The 22,636-nt window shown below is 45.3% G+C and overlaps 1 protein-coding gene across 8 annotated transcripts in view; it reads left to right on the top strand.

Moving 5' to 3' along the window:
- The window catches only part of Igf1 (insulin like growth factor 1), an 87,680-nt gene that overhangs the window by 9,874 nt on the left and 55,170 nt on the right, over window positions 1-22,636 (top strand). For 2 of the 8 annotated variants that reach the window (XM_005358215.3, XM_005358214.3), the window contains exons 1-2: window positions 4,651-4,706; window positions 7,897-8,053. In XM_005358215.3, coding sequence (XP_005358272.1) covers window positions 4,692-4,706; window positions 7,897-8,053 — 172 coding nt within the window. In that variant the 5' untranslated portion in view covers window positions 4,651-4,691. Of the gene's footprint in view, window positions 1-2,377; window positions 2,452-2,522; window positions 2,849-2,983; window positions 3,070-4,650; window positions 4,707-7,896; window positions 8,054-22,636 lie in introns of those variants that run through there. The other 6 variants (XM_013350345.2, XM_013350344.2, XM_026784543.1 and 3 more) reach the window with 6 other exon arrangements.

The raw sequence follows: 22,636 nt of genomic DNA, 5'->3' as shown, positions 1-22,636 counted from the left end.
CACAGCACTATATGGCACAGCACACAGTGCATGGAACAGCACAGCACTGCACAGCACAGCACTGCACAGCACACAGTGCACGGCACAGCACAGCACTGCATGGCATAGCACAGCACACAGTGCACGGCACAGCACAGAACTGCATGGCATAGCACAGCACACAGTGCATGGCACAGCACAGCACAGCACATTACTGCACAGTACAGAACAGCATAGCACTACACAACACAGAACAACATGGCACGGCACATCACATCACAGTGCTCGGAAAGCATAGGAGCCCGAGTCACAAACTTGGAGAATAATAAGCTTCCAGAACATATTGAGACAACTGCACTGGGAAGAGGTGATTGGCAGTGCTTGTTTACCTGTGAAGCAACCCAACAGTAGACCAAGGAAGGGGCTGCTACCTGGGCTTCTCCTGCCATAGAAACTAACAAGCTCTCAACAGGTCTTTGATTCCAGGTTATGTACATCATCAAAGTCCTTAAGAGGGGGGATGGATGTTTTTACAAAAAAGAAAATGATCTCTATAAGTTGTCATAAATCAAGTGCTCAACGAGAGCTAGCTAGAGGAAGCCTTAGGTTACTCTGTGCACAGGGTTGCTCCCACAGCTGCAGACATGCCAGGACCACCTGGTGATGCTGCAGGATTGCCCACACAGCTGCAGACATTCCAGGATTATCTGGTGATGCTGCAGGATTGCCCACACAGATGCAGACATGCCAGGACCACCTGGTGATGCTGCAGGGTTGCCCCCACAGCTGCAGACATGCCAGGACCACCTGGTGATGCTGCAGAATTGCCCCCACAGCTACACACATGCCAGGACTACCTGGTGATGCTGCAGAATCACGTGTTCTCTGGGTCACTCCCAGGCCCATGCCTCTCGCAATACATTCTCTCCTCCCCCATCCTCCAAAAGAGGTTTTCCCTCTCACCTCCCTGAGAAATTGTTGCCCTCTCCCACTGTGCACTGCCCATATATCTTAAAGCCAAACATACTCCACACATGGCAGTGAAGTTTCTCTCTGCCTGCCTGTTTCGTGTCCCCTTTGACTTCTCTAGAGGTATGTGTAGTTGTGCACACAGTAGGTACCCTCATCAAATGATACTACCATCACCCACCACTGCACCAGTCCAACTCTAGGTTTCCAGCGCCTGTGTCTGAAAGGTAAACATTGCCATAAAGTATTGACCACACCGAGGGTTGGAACAAGCCCAAACCCCTTGCAAAACCAAGCTGGTTTCATTTAAGGACGTCCACCTCTCCAAGCAGATTTTCAGCCATGGGTAGCAGAATGAGGCAATGTATAGCCAACCTCTGTCTCCACTGATGTGTCAATATCTTCAAATCCCCCCAGAGTCATGAGAGAGCGAGGGGAGTTGGGCTCGGCTCATTTCCATCTCCCCTGGAAACCACACCTATACAGACATCCAAGGAAAGCACACTGTTTAGTCGGGGCTTTGGTAGCTTTCTTTCGTAATTTGCTTCCTTATCTATTGCCTCTCTAAAGCACTGAGAAATAGGTACAAACCGTATCAACAAAAGATCAGAACATGATTCTCTATGGCAAAGGCAAGTGAGTATACATTATAAAGAGTGAAGCAGCCAGCTTGAACCATGCTGCCAGCCACTTTACCCAGTGGAAGGATTTGAATGACATCATAACTCTGGAGAGGGTATTGCTAGCCATCTGGTATTATTTGGAATACACACACATAAAAAAAAAAAAGAATGGAGAAAGAAAACACAGCCACCACACACACACACACACACACACATGCCGAAAAAACATGGACAACAGTGTGTGTGTTGTGTGGGGTGTGTGGTGTGTGTGTGTGTGTGTGTGAGTGTGTGTGTGTGTGTGTGTGTGTGTGTGCCTCACATACTGTTTCCTTGGGGCTGAGGAGGTGACATGCAGCTGGCTTTGTTGAAAAATAAGATCTTTTTATTTGTCAGTTGGTTTCAGAGCTCAGCATAGTCTTTTTCTCTGCACAAAGCGTGATCCAGTGTCCTAATGAGAGCCAGCCCGCTGCTGCCTGCCTATAGGTTTTAGGAAATGAGATCATTCCCCTCGCTTGGCAAGTAGGGCGAGGGGTCACCGGAGCCCTGGCTTTCCTACCAGCTCAGCCTGGTCACTTCAGGGTTAACATCATAGGACTTTCTGGAGACGATCTTTTCTTCCTTTTTTTTTTTCTTCTTTCTCAAATTCGGTATTTGCCCTAAAATATAAAATTGCTCCGCTACCCCACTTAGATCCTCTGATCCCGGTAAGGTGTATTGGCAGGCACGTGTACCTTCGTGCCCTGTGGAAAGTTAATCCGAGAACAGACCCTATTCTCTACGGCAGCATCAGTATTTAATGTCTGCTAGCCCTGTCAGTAACACACATTCTTTTAAGGGGAGAGAAAAAAACGCTTCTGTGCTCCAGTTTTGAAAAGCAAAGGTATGATGTTATTCTGTCACGGTGCCCAAAAAAGTCCTTACTCGATAACTTTGCCAGAAGAGGGAGAGAGAGAAGGCGAACGCTCCCCCAGCTGTTTCCTGTCTACAGCGTCTGTGTTTTGTAGATAAATGTGAGGATTTTCTCTAAATCCCTCTTCTGTTTGCTAAATCTCACTGTCACTGCTAAATTCGGAGCAGATAGAGCCTGCGCAATGGAATAAAGTCCTCAAAATTGAAATGTGACATTGCTCTAACATCTCTCGTCTCTCTGGATTTCTTTTTGCCTCATTATTCCTGCTCACCAATTCATTTCCAGACTTTGCACTTCAGAAGCGATGGGAAAAGTCACCGGTCTTCCTGCTCAATTATTTAAGTGCTGCTTCTGTGATTTCTTGAAGGTAAATATCTCTTATTCTTCGGAGTCATTGGGGGATTGTCTTTAAACTATATGCTGTTTCCTCTTGCCTAGAAGTGCTATTCGCTTTAGAATTTGCATTGTTTCAGAAACTGGGAGTTATTTACAAATTGCTGAATGTGCAGTTCTGCGCGAGCTGTGGAAGGAGCTCCGGGAGATGAATGCAATTGCAGGGATATCTGTACGGGTAGAAACTATTGCAAGGTACTTATGCTAAACCCTCCACTTCTACGGGGCTTCTGCGCTGCTGTTTTAAGAGGTTCCTTTAAATCTTGCCTATGGCTCGGGGCTAGAAAGCCTGGATGTGAACTTGGGTTGTGCTTTTCTTTCACAGGTGCAGGCGTTCGCTTTTTAAGACCATGTCCGTGTGTGTGTCTGTCTCTATGTATGTGTGTGGAATTTGTCAGGACTTTATTTATGAGGCTTGTCACAGATTAAAAAGTTACATTTTAGACGATAGGAACGCTGTTTAAAAATGCCTCTTGGAGCCAAGAATCAGGAATTCTTTGCACTTATGCCCAGAAAGTCAAAGTTAAAGTGAAGTTTAATTTGCTTTCCTGAAAAAAAGGGAGCTCTTAGACAACTTGCTGCCTCTGCATATTCGGAAAATTTAAACAGATCCACGCTGTGCCCGGAGAGCGGGAGCCTTCTGGCGGCTGCTTGTCCAACTTTTCTCTTTGGAAGGGGACTTTGGTGGACTGAGTTTGGGCTTGGATTTCGGGCTGCAAGCCTCTGCTCTTACACGGGGTGCAGTAAAGTGTCTTTAGGTGAATCTGGCTGCGGCCGCCGCTGTCAACACACTGACTTCTCCTTTCCGATCACTGGCTCTGGTTCAAGTTTCCATTCTCAGCAAAATTATATCCTTCCAGACTTGTGTTTTGTTTTTTTTTGTTTTTTTTTTTTCAGTTTGCAAGCACTTTTAAGCCGCTGTCACTGGCTCCTTGGAGGCAGTTGCCGGAGGGCTTAATTCATAAAAGATCCCAGCCACAGAGCGCAGCAGCGTTCCTTGCTGCAGACTTTTTCTTAGGCAAGTAAGTGGCTTGGGAGTTAGGGAGACAACCTTGTCGAGAGCCTAGCTCTGCCATCCTTGAGATGCCCGCAGGCTCCAACCACCTTGCAGTTATGAAGTCAGCGTTCGTATAAGCTGTGTGGTCTGGCAGCTGGGCTTGCGTCTCCCTATTTAAAAGGTTTATCAAAGAGGCTGTGGCATGTTACCTCAGCATTCCCTGCAAGTTTGGAAAATCATCTCCAAATGAACTTTCTTTCCATGCTGGGTCTGCAAGGCATTTCCTAAGTGGAGCTAGCCACACAGCTTCAACTTTTTCCTGTCCTCACAGCAGGAGTTGGTTGAGGGGAGCTGCTGCCTGGTGGTCTTTGAAACGTAATTCGATGAGCGGAGGTCGACTGCCCTTGAGCAGTGCACACTGGGCACAGGCTGGCTTTGTACTCTGGGGCTCAAGGTATTTCCCAGGGCTTGAGTCAGGGGAAGGTGGGGAAGGAGCTGGAACATAGCTCACTATTCTGGGTAGCTAAGATACATGGCCATACAATGTAAATCAGAGGCTTCGCTGTGGGGGGGGGGATGTCAGGAGTGAGGGGGGATTGGTTCAACTCCCAGCTGTGCAACTTGGTTGTTGTTTGAATGGACAAAAGGCAGTTTACCCAGGCTGGTAGCATACCTGCCTGGGTGTCCAAATCTAACTAGATGCTTTCACAAACCCCACCCACAAAACAGCACATGTTTTTAAGTCCTGGGTTTTCTATTCACATCGGCCTCATAATACCCCACCCTGACCTGCTGTGAAAACAACCTGGGACATACCCAAATGACGGCACCTCCAGTGAGTACCTTCTCCTGGCTCCGACCCTCCCGCTTCTGCCAGGTATTCTCAGGGCCGGCCAGACAACTGGAATCAACTGCTCTCCCACTCGGTTAACACACAAGAGGTCTCTGGAAATGTGGATTTGTGGATGATCTTTGAGGAAAGCGTTCTGAGTTCGGGATCAGAGTTTTTTCACCCTCTCTTTCCCAGGCTCTTCCTTGACCTCTTCCTAGCGCATCTATGCCTTCTCTCTAGTCATTTTCCCTGCGGTTGATGAAATAGGGGGCCGAGGAAATGGAGAACATATGGGGAGACTTGTTTTGGAGTTTTCTTAGTTCCTAAGCACGTTCGTTATTGTTTTCTGTTTGGGGAACACGGTGTGATAAACTCCGACTCCCTGTGGGTGTGCTGGACTGGTCTCTGAGCTAAAGGAGAATGTACCAGAGGTCCTAGAATTGTAAGTACTGATACTTATCAGTGTTTTTTTAGTATAATCCCAGATCCCATGCAGAAAGGAAAAGGAAAATTGGTAAAAAGCAATTTTCAGTTTTTAGATTCTAGAGATGTATATGCCTCGCTGGACTTCAGTGTACTCTCCCTTGAACTATTAAAATGTAGTCTATGACAGCTCGTGGCAGTCTAAATTCACCAAGGCTGTGAGACTGAGTAATAGCTCCTGTGGAGTTGGTCCAAGCTAACCATTGCAGGTGTCTGGCCTTCACCACTATTCAAAATAACTCCACGGGGCTAGGGGGCGGTGTTTCAGAACCGGGTTTGCTGAAGAGTTATTCATTCTAGAGCGGACCCGCTGCCAGAGTCTTAGGGGCATGTTCCCTTAGACCAATTATGGGGATGACAGGCTGCCCCTTTCACAAACCCGGGAAGCCCTGTTGGGTTGGATCTGTTCAGGTTTCCATGAGGAATACTAAAGGGGAACTCCCCGTCATTCCTTTCATGAACAAGGGAAATGAGTAGTTGTTAGCTCATTTCTAGGAAACCTGTGTCTTTGGTTGTATAGAGTTGGAGGGCTTCCATGCCGAAGTCCTAAGGAGGGCTTAACTGAGGTCATCCCTCCTCTGTAATTGCATGTCCTCTCTCATGAGGATCTGTCACTACAGAGTCCTCCTGTCGTCCTTAGCTGCTTTCCAAGCACTTATTGAATATTTACCTTGTGCTAACGAGAATCAGGGACTTGGCTCCCTGCCCGCTCCAAATGCTAGGCTGAAGAAGACCTAGCCACAGAACTGGAAATTTGTCTAAAATAATTGAGCAAATTTGCCAGGGATGCAGAACCATCAAATTGAAAGTTCACATAGGACAGAGAAAGTGACCATAAACGAAATACCTGGGTCTCAAACTCCACACCTGATGGGATGGCTTGAACTTTCCTTAACTGTGAGGTTCAAAAAAAAAAAAAAGCATCTTTTAAAAAAATCTAGCTTCCAGGACAGCTCCGTGGCCCCTTTCACCGAGCAGGTCACCTGATCCCATGTCGGTGACTCCTTCCATGGTGCCCAAGTGTGTGTGTCGGAAGGAGGCAGAGCTGCTCACCTTGGGAGCCTCCCTGGAAGAACGCTCATGCTGGCTCCACAAGTGGCGATGGGGGAAAAAAGTATTTGTCTGTCTTCCTATTCGTCTACTTCTTAGAAGAAAGAGAGACCTGAGTCACAGGAGCCCTGACTTTGGCAGGGTTGCTGCTTGGCGCTCGACCACTGACTAACTTGTGCCAACTGGAGGTCCCTTGATAGATTTTGTTATAAAATTGATAGAACGGCACATGAATGCCTCCCAGAGATTAAGTCAGAATTCCCGCTGCTCAACTAAAGGCTCTGGCAGGTTTTTAAGCCCAGTGCCCTGCACTGTCTGTGTGGACCCCTCTGGTAGAGAACTGAAGAGAAGGACTTTAGAATGTAAGCATTACTTTTATTTCCTGTTAAAGCTCAGAAAAATGATTGCTAAACTCCCTGACCTTCTCCCCTTTCCTGCTTGTTTCTTCCCCCCCCCCCGCCCCAAGGCGAGCACAGAGACTAGAAACCCTCTTCCCAAAGCAGCCATAAAACACAGACATTTGCTTCTAACCCCCCCCCCCCCCCAGACTTTCTGTGGAGGAGCTGGCCAAAGCAGAATCAGCTGTCTGCCTTGTCTGATGGCAGATGGTTGGCCCCTTGATCCAGAGCGGCCCTGAAGCCTATACTCAGGACTTAGGAACGTTTCCCAAAGGGGCAGAGGATGATCAGGAGAGGCAAGGCATGCTGGGGTTCCACCCAAGACTGCTGCCATTAGACCCTAACTCTACCCACAGTCCATTCTCCATTGAACTAAACAATCAGAGGGTTTCCCCTCATTTTGGAGTCTTTCTCCTGACGGCACTTTCCTCACCTAAACCTTTAGTTAATAAATAAGGACATCGTGACTTTCTCTTGTCACCCTGTATTTTGGTATAGAGCTACAGACTATATGACCTTCGTGGTGTTTAAGGAAAGGCATCAGACCTTTCTGTCTCTGTGCTGTGAGAGAGATGATGTCTCCCCCTGTTTCTGGATTGGTTGTTTGGTTTCCACTTATGGCTGTGTTGTCCGCTAACGTTCTCAGGAAAGTCACCTCTTCCCCCCTCACGCTTCCCCCCCCCCCCAGCCCCTCTCTGTCTCTGAAATGATGTTTTTCACAATTCCTTTCCGACCAGTATTTAAAAAAAAATCTTCTTAATCTATGGACAGAAAACGATACCCTGGTTAATTTAGTATTTTTGATCAATAACAGATATGAGTCTATGTACCATCTGCAGGTAGCCATGCTTTAGAACACTTAAAACACTGTGACCGCAAAGCTGTGTGTATTTAACTATTGATAATCGAGATGCCTTATTGGGCTTTCAAAATTGCACGGGAATCCCCTCACTAAAATAACTGCCATCTTTTGTCACATGGCAAATGTTTGTAGTCTTTTACCCCATTTATTTGTAATAGGAACTCATAAAAACCACAGGAGACCTTCTGAAAAATCAAAGGGACTAAACATGGGGTGTCTGATGTCAAGGCTGGCTCGGGTGAGGACCTGCAGGGGTATTCATGCCTCTTCACACCCCATTGCTCTTCTAGGCCAGAGAGTCTTGATGAGTGACAGCGCGGAGGCCTGCGAGTCAAGGTGTTCGAGTCCCACCCCTTCCAGACCCACCAGGATTCCTGACCTCTGTTCTTTCTCTCTGCAGATAAAGATGCACGCCATGTCGTCCTCCCACCTCTTCTACCTGGCCCTCTGCTTGCTCACCTTCACCAGCTCTGCCACAGCTGGACCCGAGACCCTCTGCGGGGCCGAGCTGGTGGACGCTCTTCAGTTCGTGTGTGGACCAAGGGGCTTTTACTTCAGTGAGTAGCCCCTCCCACGCCCACTCCCATCCCCCTTCTTCTCTGGGCTACTGCAGTTCTCAAGTGTATGATTATGTGGGTTCTCAACTGCAGGGACTGGGGGAATAACCGGATAACTGCCCTGGCTGGCGGCCATCCTCAGCCCCTGAGGTCCCTCCCCTTCCTCAGCCCCTGAGGTCCCTCCCCTTCCTCAGCCCCTGAGGTCCCTCCCCTTCCTCAGCCCCTGAGGTCCCTCCCCTCAAAGGACAGGTAGCATTTCAGCAGGATGTTAGCAGGTTTGGGGGATTTAGGGTGGAATTTTCCTCTGTAAGAGTTTGTCTTTAACTACTTCCCCTTCCTCGTGAGCCCTTCTCCAACTTCTCCAGTGTAACTCCACTCGCCTATCCCTTCTAAAGAAGACTAGGACAGAGCACCCTGGAGTAGTGGAGATTTCATTCTTAGACCTTTGGGCACTTATATAAACATATGGGGGACATACAGGAATACTTTGAGTGTTCCGTGATTCAGAGGGAAAAGATAAGGCTCCCCTACCCCAAATTCATGCCAACTTGAGAAACTAATTAAATTGTGAACAAACTAGATGTCACCATGCGATACAAAGTCACCATGAGTGGACAAAAGGCGATCTCCGCCAAGACATGGTTGCAAATATGTAGGCTTCTTTAACTGCACACTGGGGTAGCATACTGATATACAAACTAAACTTGAGATTTTAATCACTGCCTCCCTTTAATATAGTTCTTCTCTGGGTGTCATATCCACCTGGAGAGGACTCTTTGAAAAACTCAATGGCGTATATCATAAGTCTCAGACAATAAGCAACTCAACAGTCAGTGGGAAAGAGGCCCCGGAGTCAATGTCTGTAACTAACACACACCAAGTCACCAATGGCCACCAAGGCCGATGATCACTTGAAAACAATTCACTTCACAGTATAAGGCAGCGGAACACAGAAAGACAGATGTGAACTCTATACATGTCTTTGGAAGCTTAAACAGTTCCTGGAAACTGGGCATGGCTCCTTCTCCAGGGTTCCCATCACACACGTACAGACGGATTAACTCGGTGACCCACCAAGCTTCACAGGGCTCCTGTGAAGATTCACATTCCAAAAGTCTCTCATGTTCCCTCCAAAAGTCAGTTCTCTCTTGAGCAGGTGGTAATGGCGGTGGCTTGTGTGATGTGATGTGATGTGATGTGGTGTGGTGTGGTGTGGTGTGGTGTGGTGTGGTGTGGTGTGTGTATGTGTGTGTGTGTGTGTATGAGAGAGCGAGAAAGAGAGAGAGAGAGCAAGAGAGAGAGAACAAAAGTGTATGCCTACAGTCTGGAGGTGGGCAAGGGAAATACTAAGGAGACTGGCAATGTGTATTGACCGTGGTTTTGGCAAAATAAACTGAAAAAGATAGGGGGCAGAATATCATCAAAGAGTCTAACGTGCTTTTAGCTGTTTGCATAGGGAATGGTCACTTTTGCTTCCGGGCAGTCCTTTATTTGAATAAATCCACTTAAAATTCCAGCGAGAAAATGCTTTCATCTAGTTCTTGGTTGCAGGGTAAGTGAATAAGTTCCTCGGGTAGGGGAACTGTTTTGCCTTTAAAATCATTCTGTAGGCTGTGAACGTGAGCCATCGGCGTGACGGAACTATGAGCTGTGGTCGTGCTATAGTTTGTTGCGATTGAGCCACGTTTTCACTTTGAAAAGTGTGAACGGTTCTCAGCTCTGATTCCCAAGGACTTTGTCTTGCCTGGGCAACTCACTTGTGCAAGTCCCTTTCACCCAGCAATTCCCACACCTGTAAGTACCCTCTGCCTAGTACCAGGCTGCACTGTAAAAATCATCATGATGTCCTCCAGGGTTTCCAAGCGTGGTCCACGACTACTGGGCTTTCTACGCCTGTGATGGGTGCAGTAGGTGTGTTCAAGTTAGACTTTAATAATTTAAAATGAAAAGAATCCATAGAGCCACTTGATATTTCAAGGAGGAGTCTGATCATGTGTATCTACCATGGTTTGGGCAAAATAAAATACAAAAAGACAACTGACAACATCGTCAAAGAATTCTGGGTAGAGAAACGGCTTTGTGAAACATGCTATTGTCAATTCTGTCATTGAAAGTATTTATTTTCTTTTCTAAGCCACATTCTGTCTTATAGGCTTCCAGAATTTAAGCTAAATCCCCTACCTGCTTTGTTCTTTAAGCACAAAGGTATTCCTGATAGGTTTCTGTCCAACACCACACTACTTGAGAAAAGCTAGTCCTTTCCAGCTGTTTTAGGTTACGTCAGAACACTGGGGGGGGGGGCTGTGCTGTGCACAAGGCACAACTTGATGATGAGTGAGAGACCGACCTTGCCTTCAAAGCAAGAGTCTAGACTAGAAGATGCCATAGGCTGTAGGAGAAAAGAGCCTTGGGAGAAGAGTTTACATTCTTAATGCTTTTCCTGAATATTCCATCTCACTTACGACATGTCTCCATGAGGCTCTGCCCTCTAAATAATAAGTAAATAGCTGTAGCTATTCATTGTTGAAGACCGGTGTCAAGTTCAATGCCTGACTGATACAATAGTTGCTGGTATTTATCAATTTGATAATGGCAAGGTGGAATCCAGGTAAACTCAATACAACTGCTTCTGTGGGACTCTCATAGTAAGAACCACCAAGGATTATGACAGCCAAACATTTTAGGACATGCTGCTCCCCTCATGCCTTCCCAGTTATTTGATGAAACTGTTTTGCTTTTTCCCCACTGGATGCAATGTGTGTATACCAACAAGAACTTAGAAGCTGTACTTTGGCCATCCCTAAGCTACACTGATGGCCCGTTTTGTTCCTGAGCCAATTATTCTTACAGGCATTAACTGTTGTCAACAAATTTTACTGAGTTTCCTTTTCATCCCCTGAGATTTACTGCATGTGGCAAAGTCAGCCCCAAGCATTTCCAGCCCTTGAAGCACCTTTTAAAGGGAAGCAGTCTTCATGTTTCTGTCCCTCCACTTGACACTTACTGGGTTTTCCTCCTAGTTCCAAAGTTTTATTGTGCCCATACCATTTTATTTAAGCTGTTTCAACTCAACTTTAGAAGTATGTATTTCTATTAATAATGGAAGATAGTGTGTGATGTTGGGTTGATATCAAAACATCTGAAAGAAATTTGCCTCCATCTTTATATATTGGCTAATACAAAATGTTTAACAAGGAGGGGTTTTGAACCCTATTACAATTGTCCTAAGTAAGTTTGTTTTTGGAGGGGGGTCTTTTCTGGTAATTCTTGCTTTGCATAGATGGACGCAGTTTTGCGAATGAGTGCGCATTGCCCTTTGAGCCCAAGTTCTGTAAGAGGGCGGCAGACACAGCCCCCTGGATGGTGGGGTGTGAATATCTCCGCTGCATAAGTAGAACACCTGATCCAAACCCGATGCAGCTGCCCAAGATGCTTTACAAAATGAAGGGCCCAATGAAGAGCACTCATTCCAGATGCTTCCCCAGGTGCCAGAGAAAGAGCTTGTCAATCAGGCTTATGCTCTCGTGGTCCCGTGAGGAGAGCAGGGTCATCGAGGAGGCGAAAGTTCACTAGGAAAGAGCTCTGCGTTGCCCCAGCCAAGTGCTGGAACCCAGACACAGGCAGCCTCTCTCTAACTTTGTTTTGTCTGAAGCACACCGAAGGGTAAAATGAAATGGGAGACGTTAGGTTTGTCAGAGGCATAATTTTTGACAGCTATGGCGATTAAACCATTTTAACAATGCTGTTCGGGAACTCCTGGAATTTTTCCCCTTTGAGGTATTTTTAAAAAAAAAAAAAAAGTTGACCAGCAACCAACCATCTTGAATGGTTTCAATTAAGAGCAACCAGAAGAGAGGTTCTGGGGTCCTTTTTAGTTTAAGAGTCTATAAACAGTCCCTTAAATAAACTGTATATTCTTTACCTCAGGCGGTCTGGGCAAAGGAGACGTAAATCAGTTAGAGAAGAAAGTTGGAAACCCTCCCGGCTGCCCAGATTTATGGCTTTTGTAAAACATCCCTATGATGTGCATGCTTATTAAGAACAGATCTGAGCCAACGGACAGCATCCTGCATGTGTCAGAGCATACTGCTCTTAAAGAGTTTAAGTGAAACTTTGCAATTAGCTTTCATTGTTATTGACTGCACAAGCCTTCCTAGGTTTAGGTTATCCTTATGAACTCGGGCCTCTTTCCTTTGATAAACAGAGCTCAGAAAACTACCCCCAGACCTGTCAATCATTATTCGTGTGACTTTGGCAGGCACTTAAACGTCCTGGATTGAAATGTCCTTGTCAATAAAACAAGGGGATTTTGTTGAAGTAAATGAAGTTTAATCTCCACAGCCGAGGACTAGCTTGTGAGCAGCAAGCCCCCGCGCTATCGAAGGAAGGAGAATCCTGGATGTAACTAGTGACCGAGAAACATTTAGCTTCTTTTGTCTTCTTGACATCATTTCTGTTGGTCCCCAAAGGTAGGCAATCCACTCACTGTGAGAACTAACAGCCAGCTGCTCTCCTGTATTTTAATGTGGCCTTGAGTTCTCCAAGGACAGAACAGAAACTCAGACGCGGCCACAAACTCCCAGGTCCTGAGCCCGAGGTTATCATTTCTCTCTGATATCAAGGACGGTCTGGTGACTGTCGTCTTTGCTCTTTTACATTGCCTCAGCTTTCAGAAGCAGGGAAGAGGACTCTCTGAGTCGACCCAAAGCCTTTCAGCAGCCTATCAGGTACGCCTGTCCAATGACAGAGGAGGAGAGTATTCAAAAAGAGATGCGCAGCCGCTGCTAGCTCTGCTTTGGGCCCGCATGGATTTTGAGCTCCACCCATGTGCATTTCTTTGTGCAGCACCCATCTGTGGATGCCAGGCTTGCATTTGTGTGAGCGCTGGCCAAGTTGGGGGTGAGTATGGCTACAGCCTGTGGAAAAACTACTCTCTTTGAAATTGATACATCTGGACTTGACCTTATGACCTTGCCCTCATTAGTACATGGAGTTAATAGGCCATAGATATGGTTGAAAGAAAGAAAGAAAGAAAGAAAGAAAGAAAGAAAGAAAGAAAGAAAGAAAGAAAGAAAGAAAGAAAGAAAGAATGCACGCACTGGGCTTTTATCTTGACCCACAAATGCTTGTGACCACTTTAAAAAATATTCCCCAGAAAACTGTCTGTGGGACTAAGGAAAGGTATCTGTATGAAATTAGAAAGTAGCTTCCAATTTTATGGCCTGCTAATATTTGTTAAGTGTGTCTCCACCTGGATGGGGTACTATCAACAGGAGAATGAGGGGTTCTAGGGACAAAGTGTGGCCTCATTTGATAAGAATCCTGGGTCCAGCATTAGCTCACTCCGCAAGACCTTGAGCAAGCTCTTTACCCAGGCCTCAGTCCCTTTATTTGTAAGATGGGGCCTCTTTATAGTGCTGGCATGAAGGTTAAATGGGCTACTAGATTAGAATGTCAGTTTTGACCAGGACCAGACACACGGCAGCCTCACACCCATCATCTAGGGCACTTATTTACTCTCTCCTTAGACTCAGTTGCAGAATCCATAGGAAAAAATAATAAGATACTGGAAAAAGTCTAGGTAGCTATATGTTCACTTTTTCCACTTGGGGCAGCTGATACAATTATTAGTAGCAACAATGATGTCCACTGTCTTAGTTAATGACAAAAAAAATGATCTGCTTGTATCAGATTTACTTTTTCAAAATCTATTTGACCGCCCACTTCGTCGGTATTCCCATGTTGACAGGCAAAGCTGATTATTGCCTTAGACAAACAAGGAGCGTAAGACCCAGGCTGGGGGAATGTAAGACATGGACACATGTGTCACGCAAGGAGGAAGACGGGAAGTCAGATGTGGTGGCACCAGCCTACAGCTCTAGTGTCCCAATCAGGCGGCACAGGAAGCAGAAACAGGAAAAGCCTTAGCAGTCTATGGTCCAGCTGCTCTGACCTACAATGAGACAAGAGACCCTGCCTCAAACAAGGTAGGAGTGGGGGCTTACACTCGTGGCTGACCTCTGACCTCCACACATAGGCTATGGCATGCACGCTTGAACTTACATACTGAATAGACACACAACACACGCATGAACACAAGAAACGGAATGAAAGGTATGGACACTGAAACCTGACGGGTCAAAAACCAAACCAGTAGCTTCTCGTCTCTGGGCAATATGCTCATTTAGTTACGAACACTGTAGTTTTGTAGTTTAGGGAAAGGCTCCCCCAAATCACAGACATCCTCTGGAAAATTAGGAGCAAGAGCCCTGGGAGAAAGCAGCTGGTTGGTTTTCAACATGTTGTTGAAATGAGGCACGGGTAGGGGGAAATATATCCATGTAATGAACCTACAGTTTAGCCCTGGGACCACTGAGGAAATACCAACCGGATTTCCTCAGAGTAAAGAAGAATGTTTCCTTTGAATAGAGATAGCCACTGTAGATGAAATTTCACTGGAATCCTCAGATGGTACATGGCTCCCTCAGATGGTACATGGCCCTTTGCCGTGAGCATCGCGAAGCCCCATGTTCTGGGAGCCTTACCTATCACTTACTGCTTGCGTTTTCTTCTTCTATTAGAAAACCTCCAATGTTTTATTTCCTGAAGGTTTTAGTTTGGAAGGTTTTTTTTTTTTTTGGTTTGGTTTTTTTCAATGGATTACCAAAAGGCTATTTAGTTGGACCAAACATCTCTGTGGTAGTAAAGGTTATGAAGTCCTATGATGCATGGGGAGAGAGCCTTGCAATGGTGGGAACAGCCAGGGTTCTATCTGTACCATGAGTAGCTCACCAAGCTGCTTGAAGACCATGGTATCAGAAGGTCTCACATCAACAGTGGCAGGTAGACATTTGAGATCCAAGAAAGAAACTGAGCATTATATGGCTTCAGGGTTCTTCCAACTACCTTGTCTAGACACCATGTGCTGTACCAGCATCCCTTGCGCTATCCATCAGAGCCAACCCCATCTGTCCACGGAGAAGCCCTCCTTTGGATCTCAAACCCCACAGGGAAGAACCAGGCACACTGACAACAGGCACAAGGTCTCTCCCAAGGAGATCCCCCTTTTTCCTCCATAACTGGCCATGGAGGCTTTGATCTTCCCTGCAGCCAAATGTCTTTGACAACCCTGGTGGCAGCTCATCCGTTTGCCCTGAGCTGTTACCCTGGCACCCACCCATCCCACACCTTTCCACGCATGTAGGGTCTTACATCCCAAAGGATTGTTTCGGTTGTCTGGAAAGTTTGAACCTCTTATTAACTGTTAGGCCAAGGAGACGTCGGAGCGGAGCTTTGTTTGTCTTTATCTGTAAGTGAGATCGTGCTGAAAACACAACAGCGAGCTGTTATTTGACAAGCAGCTCCCTAACTGCAGCAAGTCACTGTTTAGTCTCACATTGGCTAGAGCCATTTCGAGAGGCACTTGGCAAGCTCCGGGTTCTCATTCTTGCCATCACTGCCCCTCTTAGGTTTCCGCTAAACCTTAGATACCAAGGTTTACATCTGGCATATTGCTTTATGTAATGCACCAGACCTTCTGCATGTGGCCCTCCGTATTTGTCCTAAGGTAATTAATGGCTTTGCAATATTTGATCAGCAGAAGCTGAGACACAAAGAGAAATTGTGCAACCCAGAAGAGACCACACAGTCTTTTAAATTAAAACCTTTTGCTTTAAACGTTCAGGCGTTCTGCAGGAAGAGCCATTTCCATTTCAAAAGAAGACGCAGGCTGACCTCCCGGGAAGATACTTAAGAACTTGATCATTGATCAAATATATGCACTTCGAGCTCTCTTTTAAAGCTACCTGCTTAATGAAAGGGGAGAACATTAAACCCCGCTATAAGCTTGGGAAACCTTTGAAAATAATCTTATCAATATTAAAACAGAAACCCAGAGGGAAGTGATGTGTTCAAGGTCACAGAGCTAATTAGTGGCACTAGGAGCTATGTTGATTCCGTTTTTTCTTTTTCTTTTTTTTCCTGATCCCAATGCAGCCTTCCTCCACTAGGCAGCAATTAATCATGCCTATGTGAAATTACTTGGTAACTTAAAATGGCCAGGGGAGGCATAAAATCAAGTTCATCCAAATGAACAGACCAGGGCAACCCTCGATTCTAATAAACTCACCTGAGAGCTAACAATTTGTCCCCTATTGCAGAAGTACCCATAAATTAAAGCCATTCCATCTGTCTGTATCTATGGTGTACAATGCCTTCAGAGGGACTTTGGGCATTGAAGTCCACTTACGGTTGTAATTTAGACTATTACTGTATATTATGATATTCCGGTCCTCTGGTTTCTCTCTCCAAGGTCAACTTTGGTGGAATGACTTGGCAAAGTTACAGTCCTGGAAAATCTGAAACAGCTTGATGAGTTGTAGGATGATGTGGGTCTGGTTCTTCTCTTTCTTTTTCTTCTTCTTCTTCTTCTTCTTCTTCTTCTTCTTCTTCTTCTTCTTCTTCTTCTTCTTCTTCTTCTTCTTCACCCTCTCCTCCTCCTCCTCCTCCTTCTTCTACTTCTCCTCCTTCTCATCCTCCTCCTCCTCCTCCTTTTCTTCTTTCTTATTTTTTGAAAAAAAACATTCTCTATCCCAAGCTAAAAGAAATTTACACCTGACTTTTTTTTGCAGACACTCAAATACTGCACGAATCTACCTGGTTTTGGTCTTTGTGGCCTTTCTAGGGGCTAGGAAAGGCTGCCATCTGAAGAGCATGTTTAAGTTACCGCTCGGTTGCACTGTGTAAGAACTGTCGTCAGTCAGTTCTGGGTTTCTGGGAAGATGGCCCTGCGTCTGTGCCATTTACCCTGATGAAATGTGTCTTTCATCAGAGCAAGCAATTTAGAAAGACCGTGTGGAGCCAACCACGCGAAGCCAACTCCTGACCGTCCATGGAACTAGGCAAAGGAGCACAGCAGTTAGAACGCTGGCTTAACCTGACCCAAGGGGTCCTTTCCTTCCTCCTCCCTGCCACTTTGAGAATCCAGGTAACATGTTTTGGAACCATACTTTATTCTTAAAACAGCCCTTCTTTTTCCTGGCAGTATTATTAGCCACAGGAGTTTTAACTGCAGGTCTACTGGAGTTTGGGGTCTGGTAACTTCTACTGAAGGAGAGGCCTGTCTGGTGCATTACAGTAGGTACAATGAAATACATTTGGTTCCTACCAGTATCCCAGATGGAATGGGCTCAAACTACTCCAGATATTGTCTAATATACTTGGGGAACAAAATCACCACCCCCAATTCAGAACTACTATACTAGAAAATCTCTAGAAGAGAAACAACTAACAAAGTGGAGGAAAATGACGCATAAAATTAAAATAACACACTAAGTGTTATTTTGTGTCTTATTTAGCCTTCCTAAATAACAGGATTATGGACTCAGTTCTTGGTCCCTGAATCAGAAGTTGATGAGAGCCCGCTGGCTAGAGTAAGCAATGGGAGGACTCGTGGAGTTTGATAACTTTCTGTAGAAATACAAACTCTTTCTATAAGGCAATTAGAAATCATTCTCAGGCTTTCCTTGTTGTCTTATAGCCACAGAACCCATTTGGTTTTGGTGAGAGGAGTAAGGGCAAAGAGGAATTGTCAACGTAAAGCTGTAGGCTTTCGAAGTTAGACTGAGATCACCTGAGTCAGCGTAAAGAAAGATGGTGACACAGAGGAAAGTCACTTGGGTGACTGTGGCTGTTCCTTTCTTAGGCTCAGAATAAACTCTCTACTCTTTGCCAGGAAAAGGCCTAGTTTGAAGTAAATGGTCATGTTCCCCTCTGCCTCTGGGTCTTTTCCTGGATAGCATCAGACTCATTTTAAGACAACAGTGCCTGGTCGAGTCCAACCCATGTCACCTACCGAACAGCTCTGTGATCTCGGGAAAGTCAATACCGCCATAAGCCTTATGTTCCCCATCTTAAAATATGACCAGAAATATTACTCTTCAGAACCGTTCTGAGCTGCAGCCCCAGAAGGGCTTCAGAAGCTGAAGGGGCTACCCAATATGTCACTTCCAAGGGACTGAATGAGATGCTTTGCCGTCTGTCTTTCCTCTCGCCTGAAAATTCAGTGCAATGGTTCGATTTCTGTAAAACTTTCTGCAATAATCATAATCTAGAAAAGTCAGTTCAGCCATGTATTTTCCTCTAACTTCTTAATTAAAATTAACAGCATGCTAGGGTGCCCTTCTCACTCATCTTGTTTAGGACGGCTACTCGGGGAGAGTACCCGTTGGTAACACATTGCTTTTTACTTTTTCTTGCTGGAAGAAGCAAGATGAAACCTATTATGTCACCGCACGAAAGCTGCTGAGTTTGTCCACCAGGAGGTGGCCAGGTAGTCACTGAAGTAGCACACGTAGGCAAAAGGCATCTGTTCCCTCGAGTCAGCTGTTAGGGAGCCCTGCTCAGCCTCAAAACAGAGTGGTCAGCAGAGGGGATTTATTTCTAGGCTGGAAAGTCTCTTTCTCCCTCAAGTTGCCCATCCATAGTGTTTTCATCATTGTCTGACTCAGAAGGTGGTTTAAGAAGCAGCCTTTTGTTTAAGCAGGGCTTTGATACAATAACAAGTGTGCGTTGTTTTGCCAATATGGACCAGTAACAAGGTGTTTTGCTCTCTCAGGGGCTCTCTATCCAGTCATTCCTAGAGACACAGACTTGATGTAGTAAAAATATTTCTAAAGTCCACAATGAAATACTAGCTGCCATTGCTGTGGATTTTCGTCCTATTTTACAGCCCACTGGGAAAAACAGAGACTACACTCCCATTTTTCCATCCTTCACAGTAGCCAGGGTAGAATACATAATAAAACTCCTGACTTGATATTGAAAAAGTCATTCTAAATCTATTTTCTTCTTTCCATCCCCAGAATAAACACTTTACTTTCCATTGGCAACTACTGTCATTGTGTATCTGAGGCTGAAACAATAGAAAAGATAAGTCTCTGGGTCTACCTGAGATGTCCGCTCAGGACTAAACCTATGGGCACTTCTCAGAGGCGCCAGACCCTCGCTAGGATGTCCCACCAGCTCTGAAAACTGTTGTTCCATTCTTCCCTCTTGTTCTTCTTGGTTTATTTTAAAGACGCACATTCTAGACCAAAGAAGTGATGAGCCCCTGGCGTATAATCCCAACGCTAGATAGCACAGCTGGCCGACCGCCCTCGGGGAAACACCACGGTACATTTCTATTTGCCAAAGCAGAGCCAGAGAACTGGAGGGCTACGGAGAACCGCAGCAGCAATTGGTTCCAGAAAACCAAGTATCAGAGGAAACCTCACGTATAACAGGTCCTAAAGTAGACCAGTGGGGAGAAAGGGCAGAGCGGCCAATTCAGCCACCCACAACCAGTGCCGAGAACTCCTAAACGAGTGGGCACATTAAGTGAAACCTTGAAAACCTCACGTCTAGGGTCCTGACGACCACAGTTCCCGCCCTCACAATGAACCGCCAGGCCACATCTGCCACTCTGTGAATGGGACTGCTCATTGACACTCCAGGTCCCCATGCACTCAGAAAACACCCTACCAACTTCCGCCAGCCAACTTCACCAAGTCTCTTTTGGTCCCATCAGTGTGACTACGGTACACTATAGATATCCTCATAAACCTTTGAAATTTGATAGATTGGAGGCTTCAGATAGAAAGGGATTTTTGTCTGAGTCAATTTACCGTGAAGGCACACCACCTGGCTGGCTACTTCTAACATTTTCTATTGCGTGCTGGGAGAAGCTACCCAAAGCCAAAGGTGCTTAGACACTTTCGCTGCATTCCTGACTTGCCAGTCTTCCAGAAAGGCCTTCCATGAAGGAGCTTTAGTTTTCCTATGCATTTTGAGTTTTATAGCTATTTCCATTTCAAGTCTCCAATTGTTCATAGACTTATTTAGTTTGGCAGATAGTAATGTTGATTCACGTAATGAAGACATTTGGAGGCAAAGCTACTGAAAATGAGTCTAATTTCTTAGGGTAATTTGGGAGCAAGAGATCGGTCATTTGTCTTCTTCTTTTTTGGTTTTCCCTGCTGCCATACTGCCAAACTTTGCTCCGTGTGAATGCTTTGCCATTCCCGAAACACATCATAACCCTCGGCAGCAATTATATCTAATCGAGTAGAAGGTAAAACTAGAATTGTCTGATTGTTCTTGGCCGAGCACCCTCAGTTAATGGCTACTGAGTGGGAAAACAGGACCAAATTGAAATTTTTGCTGTATCCCTCCCTATAGATCCAACCATTTCACTTTGAGTCTGTCAAGCACAGCAAATGCTCCCTATTAAGAGGATGAATATATCTTAAGCACAGATGTAAATGCCATTGACCTATACCTCAGAGTTCTACCCTCTGAGTTTAGTTGTAGAGATAGCTTTGTGTACCCAGGGATTCTTTCTTTTCTGCTAGGTCCTTACCTCCAAGTATGGAACAGATACTTGGAGACAGTGTCTTAGATAACCAATTACATAGTCATACAGTAGGCTTCCCTTACAGTAGATCTTTGAGGGCCCTAAAGTTGTAGGAATCCCAAGACTTTGAAAAGCATTAGACCCCTAAGTCTGGTTGGCATTCCCGGAGGCTTACCACGATGATTCTTTGCTTGACATTATAAAAATTTATTTTAACTGCTAAGACACAGGCAAGTAGCTATGCAAAAGCCCTATGATGTAGAAGCTAAACACAGAGACAGGTTTATTTCTAGCTGGCTCTGAAGCAGGCACTTGCCACTTGGAGCATTAAAGTCACTGGATGGATGATTGGTTTCAAGATGAGTGACTTTGATCCCTCCACACACACACACACACACACACACACACACACACACACACACACACACACATTAAAAACATGACAACACTAAAGAATAAAGAAATCTATCCCTTCAGGGGAAAAAAAAGATGTGATTGATAGACATAGAAAGTGTTTTATAATAAGAAATAATCTCTTATTTACATTGGGTCAGGAATGTTTGGTTAGCAAAGGCTCTTAAAGGTGCATGCTACTTCTGCTTGGTGTACAAGGGCAGATCTGGAGGCAGGCTGCTCAAAACACCTGGGGCAATTATTAGAGATGCTGGGTCAGGGGCAGCTAGCACCCCAAAAGACCTAGAATCTACATGTTAGCCAGATACCCTGGGTGACTGTACGTGCCCTGGAGTTTGAGGTAACTTGTTCTAGAAAATAGCTGGTGACCCTTGTTCCCCAAGAGAGAGAACAGAAGCAAAGCAAAGCTCACCTTTTACTGGAACTGCTTATGGACCACTATACACGGAGAGGCAGCAGTCTCCAGCCCCTCTTCCCTCGAGTCAGCGGAGCTTTACTGCGGAGCAAATACAGAAAGGCTCCAAGGATAACCCTCTGGCCTGATTCTCTGTAAACTAGAAATTGGAACCCCTAATGGTTGTGGCTGCAACCTTCAGACCTGTCACCAGGGCCAGGACCTCCGCGCTAGACCTTAAATGCTTGCCAGTTTCTCTTTCGATAGTCAGTTTCCAAAAACAGCCTAGCAACGGTGCTGTGTATGTGCGTGGATATACATTTGCACATATATATGACTGTTTACATGTGTATAGTATATAAAATCGAGTGGGAAACCATCATGACTCCTATTTCAGTTTAAGATAAATGAATGAAAATGAGAATAATGTATTTCTGTCACCTAGCAGAAAGCCAAGGATAAACGTTAAAACCATGTCTCAAGGTGACACTCAAGTTTCCACAAAATCATTCTAGAACACGACAATTCCCTTCTATAAGAATAATAGCAGTAATACCGGGTATATAAAAGACAGCCTCCTAGGGACATGGCCATGCGGCAGAGCAGGCAAAGGTGAAAGTCACCCAGCTTGGACTGATGTTCTTCGAATGATGCTAGAGAAAGACGAGGGTCTTTACATTGCATAGTTAGATCTTGGATCTGCTCAGAACTAACCCAGGAAATGTAGTGATTAAACTTGCTGAAGAAGGAACAGTGGTATAAGACAGAGCAAGGCAGTCTTATCTTGTGATCTCTTTTCTCTCTTTTCCAGGGAGAAAAATAGACAATTGATACAATTTCACATTTTTTCCATATGCATTTTCCTTTAGCTCTTTGTTATCTCTTGAAGATAGTCTGTCTAGGATAACTGACATTGTTCTTAGAAGAAAACTTTACATTTGATTTGTTTAGACCCAGCTCATATTATTTGAATACGATGGTAGCCCTGAATCAATATCTCCATGAAACACAATCTCTCCCACCTTTGCTGGAATGAGCAGCTACTATTCCACCCAAATCTCTTTAATCCTGCTTTAAAAACTCCGGTTAGATACGGAGTTTATCATTTACTTCTGTTGCTGCTAGCACTCTTCTCTCACTGACTTTTACTTGTTACTCTGAAACAAACAGAAAGAAGTTAAATGACAGCTACCACCAGTATCCTTCTTCCATCTCTTTATTTCCCATTTTGAGAAGGCCCCCTGCTTGGCCACATGCTGGTGGTGAAAGGGTTAACACAACTACTGCCCTCCCAAGAGTTTGCAAGCAGGTGTCAGAAGACAGATGGCAGTCACCGCGCATAACCTGCCTAATTATAACCCACATACACGATTTGTTTTATATA

The sequence above is a fragment of the Microtus ochrogaster genome, chromosome 24, assembly GCF_000317375.1.
Source record: "Microtus ochrogaster isolate Prairie Vole_2 chromosome 24, MicOch1.0, whole genome shotgun sequence".
In the NCBI taxonomy this organism is placed as follows: domain Eukaryota; kingdom Metazoa; phylum Chordata; class Mammalia; order Rodentia; family Cricetidae; genus Microtus; species Microtus ochrogaster.
This window is presented reverse-complemented; position numbering and strand designations above follow the sequence as displayed.